This window comes from Harpegnathos saltator, unplaced genomic scaffold (assembly GCF_003227715.2).
Source record: "Harpegnathos saltator strain DR-91 unplaced genomic scaffold, Hsal_v8.6 scaffold208, whole genome shotgun sequence".
Classification (NCBI taxonomy): domain Eukaryota; kingdom Metazoa; phylum Arthropoda; class Insecta; order Hymenoptera; family Formicidae; genus Harpegnathos; species Harpegnathos saltator.
The window spans coordinates 983,828-998,973 of record NW_020229993.1 but is presented as its reverse complement, the minus strand read 5'-3'; the positions used below and the strand labels follow the sequence as shown (position 1 = coordinate 998,973).

General features: G+C 43.5%; 1 protein-coding gene and 1 long non-coding RNA gene across 4 annotated transcripts in view; one reads left to right on the top strand and one right to left on the bottom strand.

Annotated features, from left to right (window-relative positions):
• dpr12 (defective proboscis extension response 12) overlaps window positions 1-15,146 on the top strand; it is a 357,607-nt gene that overhangs the window by 67,213 nt on the left and 275,248 nt on the right. Inside the window, exon 2 of one of the 3 annotated variants that reach the window (XM_025298143.1) lies at window positions 12,180-12,268. The exons of the other annotated variants lie outside the window; for them this stretch is intronic. Within the exon in view, the coding sequence (XP_025153928.1) occupies window positions 12,192-12,268 (77 nt within the window). The 5' untranslated portion in view covers window positions 12,180-12,191. The remainder of the gene's footprint in view (window positions 1-12,179; window positions 12,269-15,146) is intronic. 3 annotated transcript variants of the gene reach the window in all.
• Window positions 1-15,146, bottom strand: part of LOC112588396 (uncharacterized) — a 260,117-nt gene that overhangs the window by 56,647 nt on the left and 188,324 nt on the right. The window lies entirely within an intron of this gene.

Sequence of the window (15,146 nt, the reverse complement as noted above, 5' to 3'; positions counted from 1 at the left end):
CCGCTTTCTGGGGGGAAAAAACTGCCACCGAATTTTTCGCTTTTTTACGAACACACGCTCTCCCCTGTCAGATTTTGTGGAAAAAAACGCTTTTACGCTCAACCGGGATAAAGTGCGTCGTGATTTCGCATCGTTAAAAATGGATGCAACGGCCTCGCCGGAGCTTTGTGATGTTTGTGCATACAAAATGTTTTAATTGGCAAAGCCTGACTTCGACGGTGCAAGAACGGATGAAAATTCATTATTCGTTAGAAAATCGCTAAATAATGTGAAAGAACACCGTCGCGTGGGCGTTTTTTCTATTTCCCTCTTTTTTGTTATTTATTTATTTATTTTTATTTATTTATTTCCTTTTGGTATTTACCGGTATCACAAGTCGTGAAAAATGAGCATGTCTGCGAAACTTTATGTAATGCTGATGCCGGTTTCGACGTTTACGCCGAGAACTGGTATTGATTCGATGGTTTTGTGAGAATTTAGAGCATGTATACAGAGGGGAGCGGGAGAAGAGGAGAAAGAGCCGAGATAAAACGTTGAGATAAAACGCCGAGAACGAAATTATTTACGCGGCCAATATTATTTTGTATATAACACCGAGAAGTATTCTTCGATTACACCGGCCAATTTTGTCGACATCAATTTACTTTAATCGCGCTTTCGCCCGACGTTCTATCCTATTCTATGCCGTAGCATTTTAAGTACATACAATGAGAGAGCTTTCAGCCGGCTACAATTAATTCAACTGTCCGTCAGCCGTCCACGGCTAAATCAGCTCTGAATATTAATAACTGGGCGACACGCTTTCTGGTCGCGATTGAAATGGACGAATCAATCGCATACATCGCGCCTAAGAAGTTTCCGTGTGTGTGTGTGTGTGTGTGTACATGTATATGTGTTTTATGAAAGATGTTATATTATGAAGGAAGAATTTTCCCAAAGAAACAGCTCTCCAAGGAGAGATTTTTACAAGGATCTCGTGAGCATAACGCGAAGGATCTACCATTCGCAAATTCAAACTATTAACTTATAACTTAACCCCTTGAGGTTCAAATTGTCTCCGATTTTTCTTCTTGACTGATATCTGGGAATTCACTTCGTTTGCAACAATATCAGGTACTTTTCGTATTTATCTGCTATCCCGCAGTATTTAACTATAATGCAACAATATATTATATAAAGTAATATATTTACAAAACGAGGTTGCAATTACAGTCGAATGCGAATATTCGTTCTAAATCCTAATTGTGCTGAGATAATGATAACTGATGGTGCATTATTCTACCATAATTAATATTTAATTATAATACACAATTTAAATTCTGCCACAATTAAAATTTGATTTAAATCGAATATCTTGCGTTCGCCTCTAACTGACCGGTTACGTACATTCTATAATTTGATAATTTGATACAGAGTCATTAAACATCAAAACTTACAACATACTTATATCGAGTTGTATCTATATTCATATCAAGATATTTTTTTTCGAATATAAAGTTTTACACGGTCGATCAGAATGAAACGCGGTAATGTTAACCGCTATCAAGTACAAAATATAAAAAGCCTTTCCTTAGTATTACCATCGCTTAGTATTTCCAGTGTTAAGTAACATATCATTACCAAGAGATTGACCTAAAATTTATTAAATCAGTTACCATCGTAATCACGGTTTCTTTTTTCTTTTACTTTCAATTGATTTTCATACATAATTCTGTATATAATTACATAATTACATAACTATACCACCGCGTCCAGGAGATACTTGGTATTATTCCCCAGGGTTGAAGGTCCTTCATACTTTTCATTTGATTGAATATATCACAACAGAGGCTTTTCCAAGTAAATTACTTCGCAGCTAACGGCCGCATATTTAATAAATCGTCGCCTTCGCCACCCACAGCGTGCAAACGCACGATCTCGTACGTGAGAAAGTGCCAAATCCGGGCATAACGCCGCTGGTCATCGGCGGGTAATAAAACGCATCGACTCGCGAGCCGAGTCACCCGCCGGCCATAACGCAATTTCGGTCTTATCTTCCTCCGTGTATCGCATTTCGACCTTTCCGCCGCCGCCGCTGCGACGGCCTCGCTCGCGTTCTCCTTCGCGAGCCCCCATCGCGTGCGCGCGGTCCGAAGGACTTATTGCGGTTCGTGCCACCTTTATCTACCTAATCCAATATTTCGTTTCGTACCTCGTTGGTGGTTGCCGGCTTTCTCCGCGATTTCGCGTGGAACGCGAAAACGAGTCCGACGGACGCATCGTCGCAGCGCCGCCGGCGACGCTGCCGACGACAGCGACGTCGAGGACGATGACGATGGCGACGGCGACTATGGCGCAAAGCTGCAACGTTCGCGCGATGCACTTGGCGCCGAGATAATTGATTGGATTTAACACGTCGAGCACGAGTTTCAGCCGGGACTGTCGCACGTAAATGTGCAGGCTTCAACGACGTGCAAAGTCGCTTTTCCGCAAACACGTCGTTCTCGCGAAGATTCGTGTGGAGCACAAATTAATTTAAGAATTGTGCCAGTAAATCTGAATTTTTTAATGGAACTACATCCGCATCCGAATCGAGAAGAGAGATTATTTTTTAGGATGTCTGACCCTTCGTTAACGAATATTAGCAACGCTGGTTGCAACATTAGCAGTCGGCTGGAGATTTGTTTTCTTCCATCGTGAGAATCTTTTATGAACATTGGATTGAAGAAATTAAAACACAAATAATTCAAGGAAAGCTGGCTAGTTACTTCGTACCTGAAGAACTTATTAAGATATGTAAAATTTCATTGAGTTGAGATACCGTAGGTTAAAGTTAGGATCCTGGATAAACGAAGAAATGCATTCGTACATATTTCAACATTCGATGAATAGTAAAATTTGAACTTTACCTTTAAACAGTGATCTGATACTGTCACACAGTAAGAATAGACTATATGATCGAGTTGTCGTTTATTTTAGATTCCATGTGTTAGATAATGGAATTAGATTATATGTGTTAGAAATGTGTTTTGAGAAAAGCTAGAGATCAAATATTTTGTATTAGCAAATTATCAACATTTCGATTTTTATCATTTTATACTTCTAACGATATATAATAATTATATTCCATTTTTTTCTTGTGTGGTTATCCGATCGCAATCTATAAATCATCTGAACTCATTCGTCGGATTTATTTATGATTTATTTATGATATTCCTGAAATATCGACCTTTTAACGTTAAATTTAGTTAATTCTTTGATTAAGAGTAAATCATTCATTTATAAATCAAGCGTATCGCGCGTGCTTTTGTTACTAACGATGAATAATATTCTGCACGGGATTGCGAAGAACAATATTTCGCCTCTTCGGGGATGATTTAATTTCCCGTCGAAAAATGTGACGTATATTTTATTCACATGTGTGCGCGCGCTGAACTTATCAAATTCATTAGCGATTCCGTGTAAACGAATATTAAAAATGTAATCGACGTGTTATATTGTGAGTACACAGCCAAACAGCTAACAATTTCCTTTTGTATTAATTTAGCTCGTAACACATGAAATTTAATCAACGATCGGTTATCCGCCATAATGACACGGATGCGCGATCATCACGACACAAAATGCGAAAGAGCATTACGTCCGAACGGCTATTCATTGTCGGAGTAATAAATTACACTTGCAAATGGTATTACTTTCAATTATTCGCTCTATCGCTTCCTCAAAACTTGATCAAATTAACAAGCGAACAAATTAACGTTCGATCAGCCGGACCGCCGAACCGCCGAACCGCCGCCGCCGCCGCCGCCGCCGCTACGCGGACGTTGCGCATCCGCAGCGCGATCAGCAGCGTTAACTGCCACACAGTGATAAAAAGCGAGAGGACATCCAGACGGTAATCCGACGGCGGATAATTCGTTGGTGCATACTTAATCGCATAATAATGATTCACTCTCGGAAACAATCGATGAATTGAACGGCCATCGCATCGCATCGCGTCGCGTCGATGCGCGTCGATCACTCGCATCCTCGTGTCCTCCTCGCGCGAGTATCGATCATTATTCGTCGCGTTATATCTCCTCTTAATACGACTTTCCATCGTGAAAACCTCTATGGTTTACGGTTTGATAAACGATTGGTATACGACAACAGCCATGGCCGCGACGAGAGAGATGATGTATCTCGAGGTCGTTGAGATCGTACATCGCCGCTCGTTAATAAAACGCGGCTTCCCAATTTTGCCTCGCAGGGCAGCGCAGCGCCGAGCGGAAACCAATCACGGGATATCGTTATTTCGCGATACGCGCGCACGTCACGCGTGGCGGCTAATTAAATAATCATTTCTCTGTCCACCAGAGAGAAAGTGAACACCGTGTGTCTCTCATGCGATTGTATTATAACTTTTCTCTTTTTTTTTCATTCGCGCGCATCTGTGCAATCGCCCGTGTGGACGAGATTACTTCGTTTTCTTATATTTCTCTATTTTTTCAAATTAAAAACTGTGTACATAAATTCGCGACGAGCAACAACGGAGCGTAAAATCATTTGTTTATTACTGCTGTACTGAAGGTATCGAAGGTACGAAATAAAGTTACGGAAAATAACGAAGTATTTTGCATTCGAGAAAAAATATAATCTACTCTGTTATATATTTTTAGAGAATATTGCGAAAAGAACTCACATCGGAAAAACTTTATAGCTTTGCCTCATACGAAATTCTTTTCAACTGTGTTTTCTTTGGATAATGCAGGAATAAGGAGATCGTCAGGAGAAGGTATCTTGCTAAGTGTTTTATAGCAGATTTACTGCAATTCTCAAGATATAAATAGCGCATGTAAAATAAAAGAAGACTAAATTAAGGTGAAATATCGATATACTCCTCGGTTACAAAATTCTACAATAATCTTCATTGTAAAATTCTCTCGCCGAGCACGTGTTCAATATCCGTGTTTGTAGTGCGTCACGTTTATCAAAAGGAGAATCCGCGATTTTTCCGCGTAATTTTATAGAGAAACTGCAGAGAGTACGATAAGCACGAGAATCACTTAAACATCATCGATCAGTATTTCAGTGTACATTAATGCTCGAGCCAATTCCATCCTCGTCGACGAGGGCAAACGAAGACCCTCCAGTTGGGTGCTTAACAAGCGGGAGTAATCGATCAGCGATTCGAACAAAGTCGACAAAGGAGTATGATCTTACACATCACCAAACGGCCGTTTCTTCTAATTGGCTTATTAGTCGCGAAAGTCGTAGTCGAGTCAAATGACGATGATTGTCCCGGCGATGTTTCGGCGTAGATTGAAAGTTTGATCGACGTTTCGAGGGCGTCGGGGCCATCGACGACGGGATATATCTCGTCAGATCGCCGAGCGGTCGTTGAAAAACGCGGTCACTTGTTCAATCCAGGCTCGTTTTGTTCTTCGGGACATTCCCCGGCGCAACACGCGAAGCGGCATTAACGCAGATTTGATTTTCATCGCGTCACGTCGTGTTGCTCTCTCGCTCGCGGAAAAATTTCGCTGCCGTCGTCGAGCGAATGCGCGAGATTCACGCGACATTCTGTCGCGCGCTCAGCGTGTTTCGGCAAAAATTTAGAGCGGACCGTAACGGCAAACACGATCGTGCGGGCGATTATCGGCGAATCGCGAATCGCGAGAGCTGCTTAAACTTTAAACGATGGCCGAATATAAATTCAAGAGGCGCTTAATTTTTCACGGAAAGTGCTGTGCGCGCGCGTGCCGAACTTTCGACTTTCGCGATTAAATTTATATTGCCTCGGCGAATCGGCTTGACTCGTTCGAGAACTTTATCCTAATTTAACGCGGACGGCGCTATTTCGTGTAAACGTACAAAGCAAGGAACATATAGCAAAGTTTTCTTTTTTATATCTGCACGTGCAACGAAGAAAATTGCGTGTATCGAACAAAAAAACTAAATCTATACCTTTCCTTGATTTTTGCTTGTTCTTTTTTACTTATTGATAATTTCCAAGACCCTGTTTCCTCGCTTCATCTTATTATTAATGACGTTGGAAATGAAAAAATATGCATTCAAAATTGTTGCGAGATTATGTTGAAATGAAAAAACGTAAAATGTCCTTAAGACTTATGATCGATTGAGTAGATTTGTAAAATAATTCAGAAACTTTACCTCTGCTTCAATGATCAATACATAGACGTAAAATTCGCGTGACAAAATAAGGCAGTTGAAGGGTTGACCGTGTGTCTTGCAAGATCTTTAAACCTGTATTTTCGCCCGCTTCTAACATCATCAATCAAAATGACCTCAAGAGGTTGTCGTTGTACGCCACGAGACAGATCGCCGAATAATTATTCCCCTGGAATTTTAATTTTACAATATTTACAATAACACAAGAAGGAGCTGAGGAGGTAATATTCAGCCGCGGAAGTTACGTCGTTTTCACGTTATTTTATCCTGTAATTTATTTGCACCGCGAGACTCATTCCTCTCTCATATTCCATAACGTGCGGTATCCGCGCGAGCGAAATAAGAAACGATCCCCGGCGCGACAAACACTTGAGGTAACGATTCGCGACGGCGGGATTACAGCCGCAAGTGCATTTTAACGAGGATATAAAAGACGCGTAGGTACGTTAAACACGAGTCTCCTCCGAGGCCGGGAGACTCAAAACTAAAAGCAATACAGGCGGCTAATTAACAATTCAAAGTTTCGTTGCTCCAGCGACACCCGCCACTCTGTTTTGTCGTAACGAGCCGTTATATACGAATTAACACACGCCGAGACTCAATGTTCCACGCAAATTTACCCTGCCTCGATATTCGTCTGCGCATGTTCACGGCGACGAATGCAATGAATGCAAATGCTAAACAGAGTCTGATGTCCTCGATTCTTCTCTTCTCCCTCGTGCATATATTGTTGTTATCTTTACATTCACAAGATATTGCCTCTGTGTGTACAAATATCCGTGTCGCATGTCAGACCGAGTGTATACTGAGGGAGAAAGCACGTCTGGCTACTCGTGACTCTACAAATGCACGGTGGAAAAAATGTAGTCGGGAAAGTTATTCACGTAGCGAACTGCCGCCGTGGCGTTAGTGATAATCAACTTTATACGCGTGTATAAAATAAATAGACTCTCAAGATGTGGATTCAAATAAAGAAACGCAGAGGCGAGCGAAAGTCAGCGCTATTGTTCGAGTGAAATTTAATGTATAAAAGAAAAATGTTCGTTTTATCGCGTTCGACGCGCGATTCAAATCGAATGTAAAAGCAAATTTTTATGCGCTGACAAATTCCGGTCAAACAACAGCGCCGCAACTCTCATCTTCTTCTTATTTATTTATTTATTTGTTCATACGCATACGTTGCCGCTATCGTTATCACTTTTTCGTTGAAACGATAAAGAGGTTGGAACAGTCGGGACCGACATGATTTCGCAGTTGGATACATTTCTTTTCTCTCTACAGGAACTACAGTAATATGCGACTCGAGAATTAATACTTAACGACACAGGACGAGTAAGAGTTTCAGACAACGGTTATTTCTGGAGGTACCACCGTGCCGTTTACGCAAAGTTCTTATGAGATAGAACACGATCAACAATTAAAAGTTTTGTGCAGTTTCGCGGGCAAACGCGCAGGAGACTGTGCAGAGCGTGCGATTGTACGCGAATTAATGTCCGGTAATCGCAAACTTTGTCGCAATTTGTCCCGTTGCAGATTTGGAAGCTAAATGCGACGAGTATGAATCAGTTGAATGACCGATATTACGGCGAGTAATTATGTGCACCGCGGAGATATTAAAACGATGCCCGGCGTCGTGTTTTCCGCGAGAAAGACGGGGAGGGGGGGGGGAAGAGAGAGGGGAAAACAGACGTCGAAACTTTTGCGGGGAAGCGAGCACAGTAATATCCCGCGCTGACGCGTATCTTTATGTGTTTATATGCGATGTATGCAATACCATAATTTCAAATGGGCCGTCTCGTGAGTAACTAGAGAAATTCTACCGTTTTTAAAACTGCATCCTGGCATAAACAGGCACGTTCAGTGAAGTCGAACGATGTTACATCCTTCGATTTTCATGAAAAATAATCCCAAACACTCTGAAATAAACATATCCAAGAGGTCGAAGCAATTAAAAACTAAGATAAAATCGGAATTAACGTGCTGCTTTGCAAAACTTTACGCATGTGGAACGATTTTGTCTTTGAGATATGTTACAGAGAGATTGTGAGAGATTGTATGCTGCATATAATTTATATTTTTTTTTAATTAAATAAAAACTACCTTTGATTCGTGAAATATATTTTTGAACTTGTTTCAAATTTTTCAGAGAGATCCCATAGAGATTTCCTGATTCTGACTCGCTTGTTACGTTAATTCAACTGATCCACTTTCCTCTGAATTAAGCAATGGTCCATATATTTTTAGATTCTTTTGGACGGCACTAATATTTAACGAAGCAGATATAAATTTGAAATATTCGACCTCTCTCAATCACGAGTCGGTTCTTTTATTTTTCGACTTAGCCGCAGCGCGTCTATTTTCACCGCAGCCTCGGTAGTTTGTTGATTCAGCGAGCATTTTTCATGCGTACCGAATTCGTGCGTAAATAAAAGAGCATGCGTTTCCCCGGCATATTAATAGCACATCGTAGAGCAACAATGATAACCAATAAACACGAGAACGTACGGGCTATACAACGCGTGCGATGTCACCGCAAATGAACGTTTCCGCTTGTTTTGGTGGATTTTACACACAATTCCCTCTGCGACTTTTATTCAATCGTACCCTGCCCCTTATCTCCACCCCCCGTCCCCCCCCGTCCTAAAAACGAGTCCGATCATCGGAATTAAGCATTAATACGCACGATGCAGCTGTGACGAGATAAATTGAAATCGAACAATGAGACGCGATTAACAATTAAGAGTCGCCGTAATTTCGGGCCCCCACGCCCAGCGCCGCGCGTCATTAACCGATCGATGTGCGTGAGCTAACGCGGGAACAATCGTGAATCTCACGGAAACTCATTCCGCGTGGAATTCGACGCAGAACGACGCGAATGCGAATCAGTCGAACGGCCGTTACGCTGGCACGCTACGTCATGCAAATTATCGCGAGCGGTGAATTGATAATATTAAAGTCCGCATTTTCGGCGGCGAGTCTCCAGCGAGATTAAGACTGCCGCAAACGACAACAACGGCGACGAAGATGAAGACGAGGACGAGGACAAAGACGAAGACGAAGACGAAGACGAAGACGACAACGACGTGACATGCGACGGTTTATGCGACATTTCCACACGGCGAGACAATTTGCAACTGGGCAATGTACTCTGATATTAACATATTCATATCTTCAGGTTTCGACGGTGCATTCGCCCCCACAGCTCGCGATGCAAGCGTTTCATTGTGCGCGAATCAACGCGCATCACTCGTAACGCCGGTTAATCACCGGGAAAACTCGCGTCCCGCTTGCGAGTTCGCTCGCGCGTATGCACGAATATAAATTAAGCGAGACGGACTCATTATTCGATATCTCGGTAGCGGATAGATTGTAATTGCTTATGAATGCGATTGCGTATGATTACTTGGGATCCGCGTTGACGGCTACCGATGGTTAATATTTTTCGCGACGCCGGCAATGCATTTACTCGCCATTTATTCGTCCTGCTTACCCATGCAAAGGTGCAGTTAATGAAGAAAGAGTAAAGTACGCAGTGTATTAGTAAATTTAGTAGAATTGTAATACTCATCGATTTATTAAGTATATTACTCGATTAAAGCATTGCATTGCGCAAACATGCTTGCAATATATAAGACACAAGAAAAGAGAGAGAAGCAAGACTCATATAGAAAATTTCTTGAAACCAAAGCAGGAATAGGAACTCGAATAGCTTGAAAAAAAAATGATAAGAATTGGATTACTACCGGATATCGTAACTGGATAACCAATTTTGAGCTAAATGTAGGAACTCTAATCGGAATTTGTGTACTCGGAAAATTCTGGGAAATTTTTACACGAGGGCTTTTCATACGCATCATTTGTCTTACATTATTAATATCATATATATATATATATATATACATATATATATATACATATATCACTATATACAAGTTAATATCATATATATATACATATATCGCTACATATATATCTCATGTATATCAGATTACTTTCATTTCTATCGCACCTGATCTCATAGATTCTCCGTCACGAGAACTTGATCCCGAGAAATCACTCGCGCGCACGCAATTCCGAAATAACACCGGCAACACGTGTGAAATTATATTTAATTTTTTTTCCTCTTTATTTCAAGCGTATCCCCTTACGTAATACGCGCGATGAACGATCCGCAAACGCCTGTACATACACACTCCGCAGCGTTCTGCAAATAGACGGCGAGCCGGTCGACGCGGTACGATTAACAATTTAAAGTTTCGGTCTCTTCCGTGGGATTCGCGTGTCCGCAGGGGCGGTCACGCCGGCATGTATATGCGAATTAACGCGCGTTTATTGAATTATTCAGAAGCCGGCGTCGATGCCGGGGGAGCCCCGACTTTTTAATCACGTCGGATCGCCCGGAATGCTCTGGCAGAGAACAAGCGCCCTTTCTACCGGGTGTTCAATGCAAATAGTAAGTGATACAAATACCGGATGGTGCTCCGGCGATATTAACGTTCCTCTCTCTCTCTCTCTCTCTCTCTCTCTCTCTCTCTCTCTCTCTTTCTCTCTCCCTCTTTCGCTCTTGTGTCCGCTAGACCATATTTTCCGTTGCGCCGTTGCGCTTCCCTTTTATTATCCGCCCTCGCGGAAAGAACAGTACACGCGTTTCTTTATCTTACGTCTTTATATTTTCCGCCTTCGAGTCTCAGCGTTCTTTCTCCCCTGTCGTTTCTTGCCATCGCTCTTGTCGTGTCGCACACGTGAGCGTGCACACGCACTGATGCAGATATACGTACGTTTGAAAAAAGAAAAAACTGAATGAAAAATCATCGGTCACCGCGGGTCGTCGAAAACGCCGCTCATCGTACAAGTGAGCGAGCGCAACCGCATACACCCATCTTGCCAAATAGCCGCGCGAAACCGCGGCGAAACTGACGACAGTTAATGGAAAAAAAGTTGGAACTGATCGTGAGGGAAAAAATATCCGGACTGATCAAAAGGTTCATGTGGGCTTGCATACACGTAGCACGAGCCCGTACGGCTTTGCGTGCCGTCAATGAAAGTATCTTTCATTAGATTGATCGGATAACGCGATGCTTCCTCGAGGTATAAAAAGCGGCGCTCCGCCGTGTGTTTGCCGATCGCCTTTGCCGATAAGCGTGCTTTGTTTATTCAGAAATTACGCGTGCGGAGGGGAACGTGCTTTGCCGAACGCGGGATTCACGTGTTCGATCGTGCGGCATTTCCCTGCTATACTCTCTCTCTCTCTCTCTCTCTCTCTCTCTCTCTCTCTCTCTCTTTCTGTTCTGGCAAACAACAGTGGCGAAAGAGGCTTATGCGAAATACACAACGAACGGCGAAAAATGCATTTCGCGAGAAACAAAGAAAGAGAGAGAGAGAGAGAGAGAGAGAGAGAGAGAGAGAGAGAGAGAGAGAGAGAGAGAGAGAGAGAGAGAGAGAGAGAGAGAGGGAGAGAGGAAGAGAGCGAGAGACCGAAAGCGAGGCGGCGGCGGTTCGTCGGCCGCGAGCAGGCCGCGCGGCGCCGGGCGCGGAAATGACGGCCCATCCTGTAACGAGGATCGGAGGGAAGAGAGAGCCGCGGATAGGACCGACGCGTTCCTTTCTTCAAAAGCGAGCACGCGAGGAACGCCTCGATGTAATTTCCTGTCGCCGCACAATTTCGAGCGCGACGGGCGCGCATATAGCGCGTATTAAGCGCGATTTACTGGAAATGGGCGGGAATGCGCGTCGCGTCGAGTCGTATTCGGCTCGGGATAACGAAACATACGGCTGATTGGTTGTAACAAGTGATTGATGCCATTACCGATCACTGAGGGATCGATCTCTCTCCCCTCTTCCCCCTCCCCCCTCCCCCCTCCCCCTCTCCCGCCCTCTCACTCTCTCGCATATGCATGCTCTCGAACGCACAGTTTGTGCATCGCAGCCGCGTGTATTCCGCAGCGCAGCGGAATTATCTATGCGCGAACGGTACACACATCGCTCAGACATTAGCGGATTACCGTTCACCACGCGACGTATCTTTCCAGGATAAAGAGGACATGGTGAGAGAGCGAGGAAGGGTGACTGGAAGGACAGACGGAAGGGAGAGAGCAGTAGCGGCGCGGCGGTTGGCGGGGTGTGTTCTCTTAACTTATCATTCTATTAGCATATCGGCTAACCCCGTTACGGATGATTGCGGTGATTAATCGCTCGTTCTCCCGCGGCTCCTTTACGCGCCTTTAACAGATGACGGCTGACGGCTATTTGAGTCGCGACGCGTACTAAGTACCGCTCCTAGACGTGCATACCTGTGCATATGTGCATGTGTGTTTACGCGCACATAGAAACGCATATACGCGAGTGTTATATGTATGCGCATATGTATAAGTTACAAATGCCTAGGCGTTTACTATGTTTAGGGCCGCCGGACGTTTTAGACTAGAATGCATTGCGCCTGAGTCAGGCCTCGTTAATCCGCGGCCTATCCTATTATTTTGTGTGACTCGCACAAATCCGGGCGACTTTTACACTATTCGAAGAAAGTGCGAGTGCCCAAACATTTGTCGTGTTTAGCGTCGCTGAATATTTTAGGGTAGAGTGCGTTGCACGTCTTAGACTGGATTCGCAGTGTCCGTCTAGAGAGAGCAACGGACAGGACTCCATCAATTCTCCGTTGAAATATTTTTTGCTTTTGCGTTGGAGTATTCGTGGTTACCGTAGCACACAACTGAACCTTTTCTATTAAAAGAAAAGAAGAATTTGACAATGTTTTGACGGACTGCTGTTTGCAGCTGCGTGGAAGGATAATGTGAATCCTGTCAAATTAATCAGGCTGCGGCATACCGTATTGTCTTTTACGACTCACCAGATGATCTTTATACATACACTGCTGATTACACAATTAATAATCCAATGATTTCTTACTGGTGTAGTCGGTAATGTCACAGTACGATTAGGTTGCTAATATTTTCTAATCACACATATTTCTCCTCTGGATATCAACGTAAAGCCGTCGCAACGACAGATTACTGTTATTTGACGTATACTTGGCACATCGTTCATTCTTGCTTCGTTGAGTAATCAATAAACAATGAATCAAGTGTAAATGTCCTAGTAACCTAGTTGCATGTTAATCGTTAAGACTATTATGCACATGTAACAGCCATTGTGCTGGTCTGTGTACAGAATCGTAGACAGAAAGGTTCGCTATGGATTTGCGTGACTTTCAGAACGTATTTGTCTTGTTTAATGAGAGAATCTGTCCCCCAATGGGAGAATTCTCCCATTGGGCAAGACAGATGCGTCTCGAAAGTCGCACAAAAAATAGCAGACAACTCTGCTGTTTACAATTATACACCAATTAGATGCTTTGGGATGATCGCCACTTGTTTAGCAACTCGTGCTAATGTGCGCTTTAATTCCAGCTGAGGAACTTTTAACACGCCGTGAATGCATGTTATTCGCAAAAACCAACTTTTAATAATGACAATGAAACAATTAGTCTATTTTAACTAATTAAAATGAAAAAGTCAAAAAGCAACGGCCAATGTTAGCCAGAACGCAGGAATTAATGCGCAAACTTCCAAACATTTAATGAAATTGAAGTTGAAAAGTACAAAAGTCCCGATTTTATAACGTGGTGTAATATATGTATCTCAACGTAATAACTTCATTAAATATTTCGAAGTTTGCGCGTTAACATCCGCGTTCTGGTACCCATTGGCCATCACTTTTTGACTTCTGCACATTCGACCGAACATCAAGCGGCCTTACCTAATTATTTCCGTTCAGTTAGGCTTAGTTCGCATCGCATTATTGAGGATTAACTAATAACACCGAGACATTGTTTTGTTCGCCTTCGCGTCTAAGTAACTCCTAACTAAGAAGAAACAGGTATCAAACAATCGACAGATGATACACGAGCGATGATTCCGGAGCGCTTCGGCATAGCTCGCGCCGCGCGCGCGCGCGCGAGAATTGGAGTATTAATACTTCAAGACGATGCCGTCTTGACTGACAGTTTAATCTTGCGAGCTTGTATCTTATAAGCGACTTTCAACTGAGAGAGACGCTTGTTATCCTTTAATCTTAGCGCGGTTTAAATCCCCATATGCACGTTTGCTACCGACTGACTGAATATTCCGTTTCCGCGTGGGGCGAACGAGTATGACGTGTACGAGCGGAGTTGCATGCGAACGATAAACAAATCAACTGGTATTAAGCACATTCTATCGCGAACTGCTGTATGTGTATATGTATCGCGCGATCGTCATAATTCTCCCCTTAATGTCTCTGTTTTTCCGATAGCAGCGCAATTTCGTCTCGCTACGATATCGTGCGCTTTAAGTCTTTTTTATGGACAGGTCGCACGCGAATTTGCAAATGACACTGCAGCCGCGGATGCGTTGTTCTCCGTTGTTTCGGCGGCATGGGGAATACAGGTTGCCACCACATGGGTCCCGCGAAAGAGAGTCCCCATTAGAGCAACGTGTTCCGCATTCGCAACGCCGACTGCTCGCAACAAGGTGAGCAAGCGGGCGCGCACGCGGCTCGCTCGGTAGTATTCATAACGTAATCCGACATTGTAACAACACCATTATATGATCAAATATCCAATTTGATACATACACGCTGTATATCGAGTGTGAATTCCCCGAAAAAACTGTCATAACAAGCAGTCGCGCGCGAGCGAGCTCACATATTGCCGGTGTTGGGGGGGGGGGGGAGGGTCCGATTTCGATAATACACCGATCGATCGCTGCTAATTTCAAGCGACGTCACTGTGATTTTCACGGGTTAACAAAGCTCCTCCATTACAAAATTGCCGGACCCTTTGCCGGTAATTCGCCGTTCGGCCGGGCCGGTCACGTAGGACGCGTGCGTCCTCCCATGCATTATTTTCGTCGCTAATGTCCCGCAACGGAATTTAATTGGATCTTTAGTTTCGATAATGCAACCGATCTCGTGAATAAGTCACCGAGAGGCGCGATCTTAACGACTTCGATCGCGGCGAG